Source organism: Natator depressus, chromosome 12, assembly GCF_965152275.1.
Source record: "Natator depressus isolate rNatDep1 chromosome 12, rNatDep2.hap1, whole genome shotgun sequence".
In the NCBI taxonomy this organism is placed as follows: domain Eukaryota; kingdom Metazoa; phylum Chordata; order Testudines; family Cheloniidae; genus Natator; species Natator depressus.
In genome coordinates this window covers 41233780-41253805 of record NC_134245.1, presented here as the reverse complement: position 1 = coordinate 41253805, position 20026 = coordinate 41233780, and the positions used below count along the sequence as shown (strand labels likewise).

The window sequence follows — 20026 nt, the reverse complement described above, 5'->3', positions numbered from 1 at the left end:
AACTCTGTGAAAATTGCAGAAAGACAGCGCCAGACAGAATCTAAGGTTCGATGCAAGAAATACCAGGTGATTAGTACCCTAAAGTTTCTAAATGTGGCATCCAACAAGCAGTCAGTCACCTGTAAAATTCCTCCGTGAATATATGATTCAAAATGCACCTGAGGTGGCAGGAGCACACCCAACACAAACACTCCTTGCTGGAGTCTCTTCCAATGGTGAAGCACCGAAGTCCATCACCAGTAGAGGTGCTGAAGCAGCCTAAGACTTGTACAATACTAAACAGAAACTGGATACAAGGATGCTTCTGCATATTGTACGTACCAACATAGCTTTTCGGTCTCTCCGTGTCAAAGGAACAACAGAAATTAGGTCATCTGATACAGACTCCAAAATGGAACACACCGATAGCATGTGGACTGAAACAGGCACCACTACCAACAAACTGCAGGCAATGTGTGATGCGCCCAGTCCTGATTTCTGCAACATACTTCCTGCTGTATGCTCATTAACAGGATGACTCTGTCTCATCCCTGTTTATGCTGTCAGAACAAAGGGCACTTACCACTTCAGAGATCATGCCAAATTGGGAGACAGTATTTAACAAGCCAGAATTTCTGCAGCAATGAAGTTGGTCACAGTGTGTATGACCAGGTGAGAAAGAAAGGGAGACCCACAGAGACCTGAAGTGCTTGCGCATCAATCTAGTCATCCAAAAGGACAAGTCACTGTATGTTGACCATGTGTGGACAACCATGTGTGGACAGTTTTGAAGAGCATGTCAAAAGAGGATCTTAGCAAACAAAGATTTGGGTGTCTTTAAACATCCAGATATTGGATGACTATTGCAACATGGATGGAAAAATGTGGATAATAAACTACTTCCTATATTCTTCCAGGGCCCAATGACATCTGAGCTTCCACAAGGCCGTATTGGTGTCTGCACCAGTAGGGATCACTGCACAATCAACTGTCAGTTTGCAGGAGAAGCTGAGACAAACATCAATGCAGCCAATCAGAAACCAGCTTGTTCAAAGATTTTTTTAATGTATTTTAATTAAAAAAAGAAGATTTCAATTGGCTGGAGCCTGTTTCCTGGGCCAATCAGAATGCACTCCCCCCAAAAAAAACTGTCTAGAATGCAGCTTGCAGCTGTTACTCTAGCATACAGTCAGGACAAGAGGTAAAACAGAAAAATACCATCCTAATGAAGTGTTGTGACAGAATCATAGTCTCAGCTGCAAAGAAGTTAGTGTCTGGGTTTTGCCTATGCATGTGCATTGCATCTTGTGCCCATTCTCCAGTCCCAAGCCCAGGGATGAAGCTTTCAGTCAAACTCCCCCAAGAAATGTGGGCAACTTATTTGCAAGCATCCCCCTCTCTAATCATGCTTCATAATGTGTCTGGTGGGAAAGCACCCGCAGCATTCCTTCCCTTCCGAAGAGCAAGCTGATCGTGGTTTTATCCAGGTACCCTGTCACTGAGAGTCTGCAGCGTGTGGCACGCCTGCCCCCACTGCACACCAGTATAACTCTGTTCTGGCTGCAGGAAATGGCTGCACCAGGCAGTGGCTGTAGGGAGCAGTGGCCGGTGTGAAATGGCAGTGCTAAGGTAACCTGCAGTCCAAACAAAATGCCTTGCCTTATGTAAGAAACCACAGTACCATGCCTTCTGCCAGACAGCATAATGTGCCTCTTTGTGTGCGCGAGACAGAGCTGTGTATACACGCCGTGTTAACTAGCACTCCGTCCCCAGTGCAGGATCATCACTGATAGGAACCAGATGCAGGAGTTGATGACTCCAGCTGCCTTCCCATTCCATTATCAGCCAGCTGGGAAACCTGTGTGTTAAAGTGGGGTCCCCACCCCCAAAAGTTTCCAACTCTACAAAGCAACTGCTCTCATACCCACACGTACCCTGGCTCCCTTCAAGTTAATCACATGACAACAAGTCTAAGCGTAAGGCCAGGTGGCTGTAAGGGACGGATTCTGGGCGCTGCTGGATCTGGAATTATTCAGACCACCTTCCAGTATCCTCCAGCCCCTAAAACAGACTCCCAGTCATGTGCATGAGACTCCTCTGAGCTCACCACATCTGGTGCAGATGTTTTGAGACAGCCATCTGAGCAGAATAAATAGCTCAATCCCCACATGAACCTGGCCTCTGTAGATTCCCTGTGTGTGGTGGGCGGTGGGGAGAGAAGCAAGCTCCAAGCATCCATCAGATAAAGATGGGAAGAGCTGAGACCCCCTCAGGGCTGTGAAAGGGAGTGGACATGGGGGAGATCATCCTACTGCATCTCTCCAGGGATCAAAGGAAGTGCGTAGAAAAGCCAGGGCTCCTGCAACAGGCACTCAACCCCCTGGAGCATTCTAAGCCTGTGAGAGTGACATGGAGGCTCTCGGACCCACCTGCAATGGCATGATGCTCAATAGCGGGTGGGGTCCCAGATCCCCTGTAAGCAGCAAGCCCCAGAACTGCTATGCATGCACTCAACACTCCACCCTGGTCAGTCACCCCAGCCACCGCCCGGCCACCACGGGGCTGATCTGCACTCTGCTCAGCCACGTATGCGAATGTCTTGCTACCAAGCCTGAACCTACCCGGCTTTGTCTGGGTCCCCTTCTTCCTCTGACACTACTGCCCACATGGACACAGCTGACTGCTTCTTCAGCTCTCCAAACCACTAGCCAAAGTCATTCCCAGCAACATGCCAGCGTGGTAAGACAGCCAGAAATGCACCTCCCCAGATCAGGGCCTAATAGAAACCCCCAGCCCCCACAAGCCCATTTGCACCAGCTCTGGTTCGCGTACCTCCACCTTTTTCCCCCACCCCATTTTAGCCAGGAGCACTGCCAAGCCAGAGCAAGACTCTGGGGGGAGAAAGGCTGGTCTAGCCTCTCTTGGGGCAGGTCTCACATTCGGCCACTCATGCCCTAGAACTCTGGCTCCTGATGTGCTCAGAACCACCACGAGAGACCCCAGAAAACACTCCACTCTCGCCCTGCCAGTGCAGGACACGGGGCTCCATGCTGCGCAAGCAGGCCAGTGACTGTTCACTCTAGCTTAGCACAGCACGAGTCTGTAACTCCAATAACAAGCCCAAGCTAGAGGGTGAATCATTTTACCCCCTGGAGAGTCTCTGCCCAGGGTACAGATAGGGAACGGCCCAAGCTGCAGTGTGGTGGCCCTTAAGGCCAGTGGGTGCAACAGGAGGGGATTTGATGCTGCTGTTCTTCCTCCTCCCTACCCCGACCACAAACAGCAGGTTGAATATTTGCCACCCTCTCTCCCTCCGACATGCTGGATTCTCTGCTCCAATCACAGAGAGAAACAGGAGCAAGAACGTGCGGTTGAGCCAGGGAATGGACAGCAAATTAGCCCATCCTCAGAGTGGCTCCATGGGGCCATGGAATGGGTGGCTGAAAGAGCTGAACGTGCTAAGGAAACCTCCCTGCACCCTTAGGGACTTCCATAACTCTGTTCATGAGTGGCACACGGGCTGGGCTGGCAGTCACAGCCCACTCACACCAGGAAAGAGACAATGCCCCAGGTCCGCCCTGGAGAGTACTGGGGCGCAAGGAGGAGATCTTCAGTCTGACCAGAAGGAGCAGTGAGAAGCTCCAGCTCCTGCTGGAATAAAGACTTTTTTCAGAGCACTGGCCTTTTCCAGCTGCCTGGAAACAGGAAGAGCCCAAGCCCTGAAAACAGTAACCCTCACACACCCCACAAAGACACACTGAGCTGTTAACCCTAATTACCTATGACTGACACATGAGCGAGGCCCTGACCTTCCAGGCACTAGCTTAGCCAAAGGAAAATAAACAGCTTACTTCACAGGAAATGCAGGAGGCCATTTTCCCCTTTAACAACCCCCTCTTGCTGCGTTGCCTGAATGGCCCAAATTCAGAGAGAAAGCTTTCGCTCAGACTGCCCTCCTGCATCCTGGCCTGGGCTGGGCTGCACGATGGTCTTGCAGCTCACACGCTAATGTAATTTCCAGAGCGCCCCTCTCCCAGCTGCTCTACTACTGGGGGGACTGCAAGCACCAAGTCCTCTTCCCTTCTGCTCTGAAGATTTTCTACCTCCTGCTGTTACTGTAAGTCTGGAAAGGCCCAGGACTGGAGAGAAACCCAAGAACAGAGCTCTCTCTGGTTCCACCTCTTGTGTGCATCTGTCAGAACGCTTTGTCTGGTCAGACCCACGGTTTCTCTGTATAGCAGCTAGCATGGGAGACCCCAGCTAAGTGAGACCCCCCCACTCCAAACTGACAGGGGAGCAGGACCCTTACATGTTTCTAAGAGTTTATTTTAAAAAATGTTCAGGCCCTCTTGTTTAAAGGGAGCTCTCTGGAAATTTCCCAGATTTCTTTGTAATGTATGCATCACAGACACCTTCCGTCCTGCTCAGGAAGAGCAAAAGGCGCGGTTCTGCCCTTGGGGACCTGACAGCAAGGGATTTGTCATGTTGCGGCTGTGTATAGCCCCTGAGAACGTGAAACGGATACAGCCTTGGCCCACCCCCTGCTGAGGGACGAGAGGTCAGTCCCCACATACAGCCAAACACAGATGCTGTCCATGGACCAGGTCCAACGTCACAGTCCGGCTGCTTGTCTGTGATGCTCGAGAAAGTACCAAGGGCCCCATGTGCTTTTTTGTTTCCATAGCCAGCCTGGCAGAACAGAGCCCCACCCTCCAACACAGCTGCTCCTGCAGGCTCAGAGCAGCGGCCCAGACCACTCAAGTTCCTCGGACCCTCTCTGCACAGAACTAGCCTCACTCCCCCGACCCCAGCCATGGGAGGAGCAAGCGCCATGGTGCCCTGCCCTGGGAATGGGCCACACCGTGTTCTGAATGGGCCCGAGGCTGGAGACAGAGCTGCTTACCCGGGTGGTAGAGCTTCCAAGGCCTGCGCTGCAGGCCGAGGTGACTGGGTGCCTGAGGCAAGGGCCGGCTCCTCTGGCTCCCCAGGGACGGATGGAGCAGGAAGGGTGGGGGTCTCGTTCGACACTGCTGCAGGTGGCGAGGTCACGCCCACCACAGACCTTTCCTCTTCAGTGTCAGTGGCACCAGCAGAGTCCCCATTCACTGAAAATGCAGAGGGCAGAGAGATTAGGGCTGAGTGAGGAGACCCAGGCAGCCGTGGCTGATCTAGCCAGCCCTGATACGTGCACAGCCCCACCTCCTGAGGGAGAAGGGAAAACGCACCACTACAGCCCTGCTTACTGACGGCAACGATTAGCCTCTGCCCCAGGTTCACAGGGAGCTTGCAGCCATCTGCAAAGGGAGCTTCGCTGTTCACCCAAGGCTGGGGAGCAGTACTAGGGCCTCTGCTCCTCTGCCAACGGCTGCCATCCCCTGCGCCTCCTCTGTCTGCACCGGCCGGGTTGGACGGACAAAGCAGAGCGTGTGGGAAACAAGGGTGCTCACTGTCTAGCATTTCCCCTGCAGGCTGCCAGCAAACTTCCTGGCGCTAGGGGCACTGGGTTAATTCAGGTGAGGAGCAGGGATCCCAGGAGGTGCCCTGCGCCTTGGGAAGGGCTGACTCAGCAAGTGAATACTGGCTGACCCCAGTGAATACTCAGCAGGAAAGGAGCAAACCTCACAGGTAATGGGGGGCAGGAAGGAAGATAGAGAAGTGGCAGCACATTAGCCTGCAAGATGCCACCCAGTGGCTCCGCCTGCTGCCCAAGGCTCTGGCCTTTCCTGGTTTTCTGCTGGGGGCAGGGAGCGCCCACTTCCCTGCTACTCCCTCACAGGCCATGCCTGTAGCAGCTGCTCCTCCTCCTCTGCACTGGGAGGAGTGCAGCCACTCCTGGACATCGAGTGCACACACGTACTCACATGCATGACAGCATGAAGGATGGCAGCTCCACTGTGCACGTTTGCCAGCCCCTCGCCTTGACGCCTGTCACTCTGCTAGGACTCAGGGGAACCCACTTGACCCACAACTGAATTCTAAGTGTAATGTGTGACCAAAGCCAGGCCACAGGCTTCAAACGGGTTCCAAGAGTGAAAACAAGCAGCAGCTTGTGACCCATGTTGACCCAAGGCTAATTCTGGGAGAGGGAGCCCCAGCCAGTCCCTGCACCTCAGTCCCCACAGGAGACCCCTTCGCTCACAAAGAGAGATGGCTTCCACACAATGGGTAAGTCAGTAGAAATCCCAAGAGTCAAAGCAGTGGCCGAGTTACCATGGCCATGGACATCATTACACCTCGGAGGTTACTTGTAGGCCCTAAGCAGATTCCTAGATGCTCGTAGATACGTACTACCTAAGAGAGCCAGTTCCGGAGAGATTTTACAGATACTGAGAACACCCCACAGCTGCACATTGCGCCTGAAGTTCTGTGGAACCCTGGGCTACAGTGCAGTGGGACAGGGGTGGTATGAACAGGACAGCCTGCATCTCACCGGCTAACCTTCTCAGCAGGCAAGCAGCTGAGGCACCCAGGAGGGCATTAAACTACCACCACCAGGAAAAGGCGGCAAATCATGTACAAACAAACTCAGCATGTTGCGAACAAACTGAATTGATACAGCCAAGAATGTGAAGAGAAGCCTTTCAGTCATTCACATACCAATGCTAGGAATCTGGGAAACAACCAAAGAGGAATTGGAAATTCTTACTGACAAGAATAAATTTAATATAATTGGTATCGTTGAAACCTGATGGGACAATTCACAAGACTGTAATGTTAAAGTCACTGGTTACAACTTGTTTAGGAAGCACAGAGTAGGTAAAACGTGTGTGGAGTGATACTCTGCATTAAAGACACAATTACTGGTTTTAGAGTGACTGATAACTCAGAACAACAGGATCCTGAATGTGTATGGCTACCTACCTAACACAGCACAGAAGGGGGTAGTGGTCTGTTACAGGCCAGGGAACAAGAGGAGTTAGGTGTGTAACAGGGATCAGAAATCATGACCTGGTTCCATTCCATATGGGCAAACAGAGGAGTCTCCCAACCAGCAATATACAATCTTGGTGCTTCAAAAGAGTTGATTTCCCAAAGCTGAGGAATATTCTGAGCAAAACTGATGGAAGAAAAACTTTAGACAGAAAAATGTGAACGAAAATTGGAAGCTGTTTAAGAAGAGTTTATTAAATGGCCAAAAATCTAATTCTACAATCCAAAAAGACAACATCTTCGGCTAAAAGCCCATCCTGATTCAGAGGCAAAGCGAAGGCAGCTACTTGAAATAAAACAGAAACATATAACACATGGAAAAACGGGGAAATAGACAGCAATCAATATAAGTTAGAAGTTATGGAGTGCAGAAAATTTATAAGGGAAGCTAAAGACATCAAGGAAAAAAATCCATGGGATAGGCCATTATTACATAGAGAGAAATCATTAATAAATGATACAGATAAGGCAGAAGTGATCAATAAATATCATTTGGAAAGAAGCAGAATGTTGTAGTCAGATGAAGTACTTTTGTACTCCATTTGTAACTAACAATGATATTAACTGGCATCTACGAAGGACAAACATTTTCAAATCAGCAGGCCTGAATAACTCGCACCCAAGAGTGCTAGAAAAGCTGGCTGAGGAGATCTCTGGCCAATATCAATATAGCACATTAAACGCATGAACTGGATAACTGAACTATCCTTCAAAAAAAAAAATTGTCAATGGGGAATCATCATTGAATGGAAGTGTTTCTAGTGGGGTTCAACAGTGATCAGTATTCATCCACGCACTATGAAAACTTCATCAATGATCCTGAAGTAAAACCATGGCTGAAAACATTTGGGGATGACACACACATTGTTGGAGTGGTAAATAACAAAGAAGACACAGCCACCCTACAGAGTGATCTGGATTGCTTCATAACCAGGGCCCATTCAAACAAAATGTGTTTTAATACAGACAAATGCAAAGTTATGCATCTAGGAACAAGGAAAGCAGTGACCCTGAAAAGGATTGTGAGGTCATAATGGACAAGCAACTCCACATGAACTTCCTGTGCAATGCCGGGCAAAAAGGGCGACCGCGATTCTTAGATGGATAGAAGGGAAGTAGGGTGGAAATTTTACCTTTGTATATGACATTGGTGAAACTGATACTGAAATATTGCGTGATGTCCATGTTTTAAAAAGAATACAGAAAAATCAGAAAGGGTGCAGAAAAAGGCCACAAAAACTTCGAGGGCTGGTAAAAAAAACACCTTACAGTGAGAGACTTAAAGAGTGCAATCTAACTTGATTACAGAGTGTAAGGAGAAAATACCAAGCATTCAAGAGCTCTTTAATCTAATAGGGAAAGGCAGAACGATGTCTGAAAGCCAAAGACAGACAAATTCAAACTAGAAATAAGGCACAATTTTTTTTATTTTTAAAAAAAAAAAGTGAGGGTGATTAACTACTGGAACAAACTCCCAAAAGAAGACCTCTCTTGGTGTCTTCAGATCTAGACTGAATGCCCTTCTGGAAGATATGCTTTCACCAAACACAAGTTTCTGGGCTCAATAAGGGGTAATGGAGAATTTTATGGTCTGTGATATACAGGAGTCAGATTAGGTGATCTAATGTTCCCTTCTGGCCTTAAACTCTATGTTTTTATTAATTTATACACACACACGGAAGAAAGGGGAAATTGATAGTAATGAATATAAATAAGAAGCTCAGAATTGTAGAAAATTGATATAGGAAGCCAAGGAACACACGTAGAAATCTATAGCCAGCAGGGTTAAGGACAATAAGGAGTTTTTAAAATATATTAGGAACAAAAAGAATCCTGACAATGGTATTGGTACATTACTAAATGGAAACAGTAACATTATCAATAATGACAGGTTTCAGAGTAGCAGCCTTGTTAGTTAGTTAGCTCACGAAAGCTTATGCTCAAATAGATTTGTTAATCTTTAAGGTGCCACAAGTACTCCTTTTCTTATTATCAATAATAATGAGGAAAAGGCAGAGTGTTCAGAAAGTATTTGTAACAGAATATATCCCTGTATTCACACCCTAGACACTATTGTAATAATCTTTGTATAAAGTACACTTGTATGGTATCTTTTTTTATATTCTGGTCAGCACTGTCCTGGTAAAATGTGTGTGGCAACACTGTGTGAAGTTATGACGCCCCTGTATGGTGTTATTAGCACTTGTTCCAAACCCCACAGCCCTGCCCAAACACAAGCTGGCAAACAGGTCTGTCCTAAGCAATGGAATGTGTACGCTGCTTAATTTTCATCTAAGCAGTAAACAGAGTCATTAAGCAGGAAGGGAAACAAAGAAAGCTGGCAGGGAACATCCTTCCACATAGACCCTGACTCCCCGTGCCCAGCAGGAAATGATTTTCAAGGGGGGGACAAACTTTAAAAAGGAGGGACACCCCCCTCCCAAAGGCCACCCCCCTCTCCCACTGCCCATTGCTTTCACTGCACCTAAAGAGATAAAGGAAGCAGATGTTGGATTCTGGGGGAGGGGTCCAGACCTCAGAGTTTCGTCAGTAAACTGCTGGAGCATGTGATGAGAAACTTCGCTCTGAATCTCATGTAGTTTGTTAAGTTAGGCATTAGTAAGCGTTTAATCTTTATATTTCTAGTAACCATTTCTGACTTTTATGCCTCATTACTTGTATTCACTTAAAAGCTCTCTCTTTGCAGTTAATAAACTTGTTTTACTGTTTTATCTAATCCAGCGTGCTTGAACTAAGTGTCTGAATAACTACTTAAGATAATACACTGCCATATTATCCCATTAAAGGAATAACAGACAAAATATTTGTATTGTCCAGGAGAGGGCTGGCCAGTACAGGACATACATTTCTTGGGGGAAATCTGAGACTGGGGTTGTGCTGGGGTCACCCAAGGTCAGTGAGAGCTACAGTGTAAGCCAAGTGTGGCTGGCAGGCTGCAATTACACAGAGCCACTCACAGTGTGGCTTGCATGCTGAAGGCTGTTTGTGAGTGGCCCAGGTGGGAACTACTTCAGCAAGGCATTTTAAGGCACCCGAGGTTGCAGGGCAGGGGTCACACAGCCCCACACTGGTCTGGCCTGTACCCTGGTATGTCACAGTATTGCTGTTCTATAACTGGGTTGGGAAAACAGATGGTGGTGGTGGTAACACTCTTTCCATTCCACTTGCATCTCTGGTGGATGTTAAACAGAAGCTACTAAAGTCAGACATTTTTAAAATCAGCAGGTCCAGATAACTTGCATCCAAGAGTTTTAAAAGAGCTGGATGAAGTGCCCACTGAACCATTAATGCTGGTTTTCAGTAAGTCTTGGAGCACTGGGGAAGTTCTTCCCGAAGACTGGAAGAAGGCTAATCTTGTGCCAAGGTAATTATAGGCCTTTCTGCCTGACATCAACCCTGGGCAAGATAATGGAGCCACTGATACAGGCCTTGATTAATACTAAACTAAAGGAGGATAATGTAATTAATGCAAATCAACATGGGTTACGGCAAATAGATCTGTCATAAAAAAATGAACTTAGTTTGACATTACAAGTTTGGTTGATAAAGGTAGCAGTGTTGACGTAATATATTTGGTTTTCTGCAAGGAATTTGATGAGGCATTGCACGTTTTCATTAAAAAACTAGAACTATATAAAATTAACATGGCACACGTTAAGTGGATTAAAAACTGGCTAACTGATAAGCCTCAAAATGTAACTGTAAATGGGGAATCATAAATTAAATGGGTGTCCCCTCAGTGGGGATTGGTTCTTGGCCCTAGGTTATTTAATAGTTTTATCAATGACCTGGAAGAAAATGTAAGCTCATCAATGATAAAGTTGCAGATGATGCAAAAATTGGAGCAATGATAAATAATGACGAGGACAAGTCACTGAGAGTGATCTGGATCACTTGGTAAACTAGGCGCAATCAAACAATATGAGTTTTTATACAGTTAAATGTAAATATGTACATCTAGGAACAAAAAATGTCAGCCATATTTACAGAATGGGTGACTCTATCCTGGGAAGCAGTGACTCTGAAAAGATTGGGGGTCATAGTGGACAATCAGCTGAACATGAACTCCCAGTGGTCAAAACAGTTAATGCGATCCTGGAATGCTTAACCAGAGGAATCTCGAGGAGAAGTAGAGAGGTTATTTTACTTCTGAATTTGGCACTGGTGTGACTGTTGCTGGAATATTGTATCCAGTGCTGGTGCCCACAATTCAAAAACAATGTTGACAAATTGGAGAGGGTTCAGAGAAGAGCCACAAGAATGATTGAAGGATGAGAACATATGTCATGTAGTGACAGACTCAAATAGCTCAGTCTAATTAGCTCAACAAAGAGAAGCACAAGGGGTGACTTGATCACAGTCCACAAGTATCTACATGGGGAAAAAATATTTAATAGTGGGCTCTTCCATCTACCAGAGAAAGGTCTAACACAATCTAATGGCTGGAAGTTGAAGCTAGACAAATTCAGATTGGAAATAAGGTGTAAATTTTTAACAGTGCAAGTAATTAACTGTTGGAACAACTTACCAAAAGTCACGGTGAATTCTCCATCACTGAGAATTTTTAAATGAAGAATGGCTTTTTTTTTTTTAAAGATCTGCTCTGGAAGTTATTTGGGGGCAGTTCTCTAGCCTGTGCTATACAAGAGGTCAGACTAGAGGAATCACAATGGTCCCTTCAGACCTTAGAATCCATGGCAGAGCTGTTCCAATTACTCAGTCATGGGGCCACAATGGCAACTCACAAGGAACCCAAAGGATGCTCCTAACTGGCCCAGAAGGGAATTTCTCTCTCCTTAAATATAGCAATGCAGGGAGAGCACAAGTCCCAGTACATACCGTGGGCTGGCTGTCTGGATCAAAATAGAGCATTGCAGGCTGGGACCAGTAGTCTTTGGCCACATTACACAATATTTTCACGAAATTCCAGGGCAGCTATGGGCCACGCTGTGTGTTACCGGGAGATCGCTTTGGCTCAACAAGCATCCGTACAGCTTCATCTTGCTCCACCAGCTGAGGCCCTGAGCGCTGCCTGCCATACAGCCAGTACCTGAAAAGCCAAGCACCAGCCCATCCAGTCCCATGCTTCACCTGTGCCATTTGCTGTGCTTGCACTCTTGACTTGCTGTCGGTGGCAGACCCTGGTGCTGGGACTGTGGTCTCCATTCCCTGCGTTCTGTCTGGCTGCTCCAGCTGAATTTCTGTGTGTCCTGCGGGATAATGACACGCAACAGGTCAGAGACCAGGCTGGCCTCAGAAGGAAACTCCTCAGTTCCTTTTGCCTGGAACTGTGCTGAAGGCCACAGACTACCCTCCCTCCAGGTGCACCCTGCCAGCCTTCCCAGTGAGTCCCACGCCATCGTGCTCCCCAGAGCACCTACCTAACTTCATACACCCTCTCATCAGAACACCCAGCTCAGAGGCAGGCAGGCACACTGGTTCCAGACACATCTTGGCCACTCGTGCCCAAGTCCCAGCAATGGGGAGTCCAGGAGGAACAGCGTGTGGGCTTTGGTGCTGGGCATTAGGGCTCAGAGGTCTCAGTTCCACACGCCTCTGCTCACCTTGCACTAATGGGCGTATTAATGAATAGTCCAAGTCTCTTCTGAGAGACACTTGGTTATTTGGTACTTGGTACGGGCAGCCCAGCCCTGCAGCAGTGCTAAGTTGGGTTATGCCTGTGCTTTTTAGAGCATAGCTGCCCAGCGTCACACAGCTCATGTGACACACACACACACACACACACTTAAAAGCCCCGTGACACCTGCCTGCATCTCAGCCTGCAGGCCATGCATTTGGCTGAGCTGTGGGCAGGAGATGCAGTTCCTCCTGCAGCAGCTGCTGGAGGTGCAGTGACACCTGGCTTCAGGCACTCAGCCAGCATAGAGCCTGCCCCGGCGAGGGATGGGGGAGCCAGAGGCTGGGGTGACTCAATGAGGAAGGGAATAGGGCAGGATCTGAACAGGGATGAGAGAGGCTGCTGCTGCCCCTGCTGCCCGCCCGCCCACTACCCCCTCTCTCAGGCTGCACCAGCCATGCAAGCTCTCTCTCAGATCGGAGAGGTCTGTGCCATGGATCTGAAACCCCGCTCACAGCTGATACAGGAAAAAACAATGACCTACAAGGAAAGACTGATAAACTGCGTTTGTTTAGTCTGGAGAAGGAGGGGTGGGGAGGGGAGCTAACAGCCTTCAAGTATGGAAAAGAGTGTTATAAAGAGGAGGGTGATAAATTGCTCTCCTGAACCACTGAGGACAGGACAAGATGCAACGGGGTTACATTGCAGCAAGGGAGATTCAGGTTGGACATCAGGAAAAACTTCCTGTCAGGATGGTTAAGCACTGGAACAAATTACCTAGGGAGGCTGCAGAATCTCCGTCATTGGACATTTCTCAGAGCAGGTTAGACAAACACGAGCCAGGCACAGTCTAGATAATACTTAGCCCTGCCTCAGCACAGGGGGCTAGAAAACCTCTCGGGGTCCTTCCAAGTCCCACATTTCTATGAGTCTAATGTGTGACTATGGAGTTCAAGACTATCCTAACATATACGCATGCGAGGGAGTGTTAAGGTAGCACTGGGAACCTTCATTCTGGCTTTTCCTAACTGTTGAGGGCTTGACTTTGCAACCTTAACATTCTTCTAACTACACTGGTTTTTAATGTGACATATTTATATAGGACCCCCTCTGATTTTCACACTTGTTGGGGCATTAGACGCCTCAGGGCATTGCCGATGGCTTACAAAGCTTTCACCTATCAGTCTTCATCCTGAACCCAGCGCAGCTCTCAGCCCATTTTATACTACTGGGATTGTACGGCTGCCAACCACTGGTAGCTGAGAGCCTTCCTCATGACATGGATTGCAACAGTGAGCGCTCCACCAGCTTCCCTGAGCTCTTGGGCACTTCTCCATTTCTGGAGGAAAGTCCTGCTTGGGGGAGGGATTTTAGAGTTCAGGCACGCCCCCTGCAGTTGTTAGGGTGAAGATGGCAATGCTGCGAGGGCCACTCTTAGGGTGGAAAGGGGTTTTCAAAGAGGAAGGTTTTGCAGTGTTTCCTACAGACAGACTCTGGATTTGCCGGAGCGCAGGTTAGCTCAGCCAGGATGAAAAGCTGTTCCCATCTAATGGATGTTTGGGGCCCCTCTGTAAGAGGAGTTTGGTGGGTCTCAGGTCCTGAGAAGGCACTGCCTTGTTACTGCAAGTGGCCCTCCCCCCAGGATGGGCCATGCTGCAGGGCAGTGCGCACATGAAGCTTACCCTGCTGTGGCTCTGTAAATACACGCCAGGCTTCATTCTCTAGGGCTGCCAGCGGATGTTTCACTCACAGTAAAACCACTCATTTAAGATCAAGTTAGGGGCATATGCAAATTATTTGTAAATATGCAAATTATCTTATTATATAACTTTCATAAAACCCATTACACTTGGCAGCTATGTTTGGGGGCAGCAGTTAATTTTCAGGCTGATCCATGTCTACCCAGAGGTTATTTGAAGCCCCTAGCCCTCAACCCCAAGTTAGCACCAACATTAACATTGACTGGAGGAAATGCGGGGGCTCTTACACATGGCTGGTCAACTCCCAGGCACAGAGTCCTTCCCTCTGCTCTCAGCACAGACCCCTGAAGAATAGCCTGTCTTCTTTATTCCACACAAATCAAGGGGTTAAAATCTCATGCACAAGCAAAGAGGCCATGCACACCAGGAGGGCCAGCAGGAGCCAGAGCCTTGGGAATACTTCCATACAGCCTGCTCCTTCCAGAGCTCACAGGATCACCCCACTCCTCAGCGGAGGGCTGTGATACACCTAAGCCATCAACCTCTGCCTTCTAGCCAACACTCCCCTCCTCATGAGTTAACATGCATTGGCAGCATCATTTCAGTGAGGTGTACAGAGCTGGAGATCTGGAGAAGAGGCCTGTCGACAGAGCAGGGCACACTAGCTGCCCTTGAATCTAGGCACACCCCTTGACTGAGAGCAGGACAGTGGCACGAGGGTCAGGAGATCGCATGGACAGGGCAGCAGAGCTAAGGAGGAAGCCAGTCTCTCAGTGGAACAATGCCTCTGCTGGCCAGCCAAGAAATGGGTGTGCCACAAAGCCACAGATCTGTCTCCAACTCTGCCCAGGCTCCTGGGTGAGCAAGGGACTGGAGTCAGGACTCACAGGTTCTATTACTGTCTCCACTCCTAGCTTGCTGTGTGACCTCGGGCAAGTCCTGTCTACACTACAACTTGCAACAGGGATCTGGTCACAGGCACACACACACACACACACCCAGTTCCTGGTTCACTTTGTGTCTACAGTGCAGCTCTCCTGCCATCACATCCGCTATGCTGCCTGACCCCTTGGGTGTCACTGCATTCTGAGCACGTCCATCAGCAGGACAGTGGCCAGGGCACACAATGCAGAGTGCCCAGGACCAAGGGGCCCAATCCCACGGGGGCCTTTGGGTGCTACCATAATAGAAATAGAACACTAATCAATGTACACGGAGCAGCAGCAGGATGCAGAGCAATGTACCCTGGGCTCTCTGGCTGCACAGAGCGGGGAGGAAGGGGGAAACAGCCAAAGCAGTTACACAAACATGATTAGGGAATCCGGTCTGTACTGACCTGGCTACGGGGGGAGAGACCCATGTGCCAGCTGAGGCCTCCAGCAGGAGCAAAACACTGGCAGCTGCCATGTTTCCTAAGCAAGCTTTAACCCTGGGCTGCACTGACACAATCCAAGTTTCGAGCCAGCTCTGCTGGCAACTGGTGGCAAACTGGGTCCCCAATCCTAGATGCATGGTCCCTTCACTGCTCTGTGCCCCAGCAGAGCACGGAGACCCTCAGGAAAAGGAACCGCTTCACCCTTGCTGGCTGAAGACCATGTCTGAGCAGGGTGGGGCAGAGCTCAGGGCCGGCTGGTAGGGGAGTTGGATCGCAGCCACCAAAAAACAGAGCCCTTTCTGGGGCAAGCAGCAGCCTGGAAGGCTCTGGTGGCCGCAGAAGATACGTCTGTTTAAGGCTGGGGGGTAAGGAGGGGGGAAACGGGAATCACTGACTCGTGGAAATAACCTGGCATTCAGATGATGTTCCAAGTGGGCTTTTTACACTAGCTCTGTAAATGAGGGCAGGGAGAACCCCTCAGGCAGAGAACAGCCAGGACTCTCCCCCACCTGGCTCGAGCAGCTCAGGACCATAGGGAAGAGCACTGCTCCCAAATGAGCCCTGCTGAAGCAGCCCCTTCCGCAGGGAGAGGGGGGAGCACCGAGAGGAAAGAGTCCAGACAAGCTATCACCTTAAAAGGGCAAAACCCTCCCGCTGTCCCTGCAGTTCAGGACTCTGCCCAGAGCTGGGATCGGGGAGGAAAAGGCAGCTTGGCAGCCACAGGGCCACAACATCTATTGTGCCCCACACGAGCGCTGACAAGCCCACAATTGCTTCCAGTCGCTCAGTTCTTGCTCCCCGTGGGGAGCAACCGAGCATGACCCTGGGACAGGGAGGGAACGTGAGCAATAGCAGAAGCTGATTGCTACAGAGAAATCAGCCACTGACAAGAGCAGCTGGCTCTGTTCAGCAACCGAATGGGTCGGAATGCGAGCAGGAGCAGCTAGGCCTGTTTCTGTCTAGTCACAATTCCTCCCATGGGGCAGCCTTGGCTCTGGCCACAGTTCTCATTACAACCCCCCCAACACACACATACCCCGTTAAACTGCTCAAGTCCAAACCCTGGTTGAGGCAAGGCCTGAGCTCAGGGCCTGGGCTCTGCTGCAGTGAGGGCCAGTTGTAAAGGGCTAAAGACCAAACCCACTGCACTCAACACACTGTGGGGAGATCTCTGGCCCCAAGAGGAACATTCTCCCTGCTCCCTCCAGGCGAGTCAATGCCTCTCCCCGCAGTCTCTTGGAAAGGAGCTTCCCTTCCAAAGCCAGGTGGCAGTGAGGACAAGGGACATGTTCTACCCAAAGCTAACGGCGAAGCTTGTGGTGAGAGCCCAGCTACCAGGTGCTCCAGCTGGGGGAAGGGAGGTGGCGGCGCTCCCCACACAGGCTGGACCCCATCGGAGCAGGCAGCTTCAGGCACATGCTGGGCCCTTCTCAATACAGACAAGCTAGAAGCAGCCCAGAGAGATTTTAGAAACCAAAACAGGATGTTTCCAGGCTGCCAGAAGGCCACACAGGGTTACCAGGCCCGAATTAGCCAGCCTGCCAGCCCAGCCCTCCTACGAGCGCTCCCACATGGGCACTGTCTTTTAATAGAGGCCTGGAAACAAACAGAGCACGGCCACGTGGTGAAGACGCAGCTGGGAACCAACACTTAAAATAGGAGCAGGAAAAAGCAAGGCAGAGCTCGATGGGAATGGACTCTCGGAGCCTTGCCAGCACCCAGGGGAGGAGAGCCAAAGCTGGGCTGAATCAGGAATGCATTCAGACACCCTGTCTCATGAGGAGCTGCGGGAGGCTCTCGCCCCCTTCTGTGCAAACCCAAGTCAACCAGAGCTCAGGAGAGAGCAGGGGCAGCAGACTCAGCCAAAACAGAATACTGCCAGCCCCCAGACAGAGCCCCGGCCTTCGCCAGCTCTGCAAGGGCAGGGGCAGGCCCAGTCCCTGAGCTTGTGTCTAGGCCCCTCTATTAAACCCACTCAGTGGGTTCCATCTCCTCCAAGCACATGGTCATTTCACCCCCTCTGAATGTGGTCACAAACCCATGGCCCCAGCACAGGGACTGCAGGGTGACCTACTAAAGCCCAACACAGGAGACACTCCCGCGGTAAGAGGGTGCAGCTGAATGGGAGACAGAAGGGCAGAGTGCGCCCTGGGCATGAGGCACATGAGACCAGGACGGCTCGAGTGACCTGGTGTCCGGGCAGCTCTGGAGAACATGCTGTGGGGGCCCCCAGAGCCATTAGCCACGAGGTGAAATGCACAGCTGAGAAATTCCTCTGGTCTCCGTGAAAGCGCGGGGGGGAGGTGACAGAGGCAGAGGCTTCCCCATCTGTTTGTAGGGCAGAGAGAAGCACATTGCATGTAGCAGCATCACGAAGTGAGGAGAAGGGAAACCGCCTCCCCCATCCTGAGAGGACTGGGAAAGGATGCCGGGTGCACAGGCTCTCCAGCCTCCCTCGCACGGACCCTCACACTGAGGGCGGCACCGGGCAGAGCATGCATGGATGGAGCAGCAGGGCCAGAGACATTAAGTGCTGCAAACGCACCAACCTCCTCCACACTAGATTTCTACGGCCCCTTCCCCCACCATCCCCAATACAGGGGTTCCCCTGCCCTGGGATTGGCGCTATGGGGAGCCTGCGCACAGCCTGTTCCCTGGCTCCAGCACCACATTCATCATATCTGCTCAGAGCCAGCTTAATCGGCATGGCGCTGAGGATAGCAGCTGGAGCTGAACTGCTGCCCACCCGAGGGCTCCCACCAGTGCTAGCAGGGGACAGCCAGTTGGTGGTGTAGACAAGGCTGCTATTAGCCTTGCCACTCGTCCTCCCAAGCGGCCGTGCCCAGAAAGCGCCTCCGCAGCCCTTTGCAAATTGCTCTAAACCTCCAGCTCTCAGGTTAGCCGAAGTCTCAGCTGTTGGAACAAATGAAGGCAAAATGTCCTGGCCTCGGAAGGTTTCACAGCTTGCAGAATTGCTCCCAGCCCAGCCAGGGCCGCAGGAGAGCACTGCTCGCAAGCCAGATCAGCAGGCTGGCCCAGCGGCGCAGGTTTGAGGCTGTCAGCACACTCCCAGCCCAGAAGCCACATGAGGTTGTGTGGTGGCAGGAGCTGAAGGAGAGTCTAAGGTTCGTTAAGCTGGCCTTTTCCCTAGATTTGCTAGTGGCCCCTGATGGGGCTCCCAGCCTGCCCTTTGGAAACCCTTCCACAGCCTTGCAGAGCTCACACGCAACAAGCCTTCCTGACAGTCACCTCACCTCCACCCGACTTCTCCTGACCGCCCTGCCTCACACCAGCCTCCCCACTGCAGAGCCACGCACACCTTTCACACCTCTCTCCTCCAGCCCCTGACCATCCTCAGTGCTCTTCTCGCAACTCCCTCCAGTCACTGCTGTCTGTCTGAACGGGAGATGCTCAGCCTTGAATGCTATACCCTGCTGCTGCTGCCCATAGCCTATCGTCCCCCTGCTCCAGGACCACAGCCTCGAGCTCAAAGCTCTGCTGGGCATTTCTGCTACCATATCCCACTGCGAAGTCCTGATCTGTAAGGTGCTGGGCCCATGTACAGCGCTGTGTAGAACTCAGCCCAAGGGAGGCTAGACAACATTTAAGGGCGAGTGACCAGTGGCTTTGACTCTAGATTACCTGAGCAATAAACGGCCTCACAAGAAGACTCTTGCCCATCACTAATCAGAGGGCAAGACGTCAGCCCTTGTAAAGCAGGTATAGCAAAACCTGCGCCTAGCTTGGAGAAGCCCTTCAGAGCACCAGAACTCGTGACATGTCCACGACCAGATTACGTCACGTACCATCTCGCAATCTGCAGCCTCCTGCCCCTGCAATACGCTGAGCTGCAACAGCGACGGACTGCCCCTCGCTCACAGCACACAAGGTTTGTAGCCGCTCCCCCACACCCAGGACACCAGCTTTCCAAGCCAGCGCAAATGACTGGCTCTTTATTCTCTCTTCACACAGTTAACTGTGGAATTTCACACCCTATCCCCAAGTTTACCAGCAAATCTCAGGGCACCATTTGTGCTGGGGAAGAAAAGGAAGCCCTGACCAAGCAGTTTCCCTTGAGAAGACAGGGCAGAAATTGTTGAGGAGCAAAGACTAACCCTTTTATTCCCATCCTATCTTTAAAGGAGGCCTCCAGCCCATGGAAAGAACACTCAACACGTAAACAGAGCCTTTCCCACTGTGGACTCCCAGCCTGCTCTTACACTTACACAGGAATCACTCTCCGCCATGGAAAGGCGGCCATCTCTGAGGTGGAACGCACCAGGCAGCAATACTGAACAAAAGGTGGAGAGAGAAATAAAAACAGCCCAGAAGTCACTGCCGGGGTGCTGGGTGAAGTCGGGGCACTGGCACGTTCACCACTGCAGAGAGGATGCTTTACCTGGTGTGGCTGGAGCCAACAGTTCTCTGCCCAGGGATCAGGCC

The 20026-nt window shown here is 50.5% G+C and overlaps 1 protein-coding gene across 2 annotated transcripts in view; it reads right to left on the bottom strand.

Moving 5' to 3' along the window:
- Window positions 1-20026, bottom strand: part of WWP2 (WW domain containing E3 ubiquitin protein ligase 2) — an 89598-nt gene that overhangs the window by 38710 nt on the left and 30862 nt on the right. For both annotated transcript variants that reach the window (XM_074968992.1, XM_074968991.1), the window contains exons 7-8: window positions 12022-12140; window positions 4883-5084 (exon numbers count right to left, since the gene is read on the bottom strand). In XM_074968992.1, coding sequence (XP_074825093.1) covers window positions 4883-5084; window positions 12022-12140 — 321 coding nt within the window. The remainder of the gene's footprint in view (window positions 1-4882; window positions 5085-12021; window positions 12141-20026) is intronic.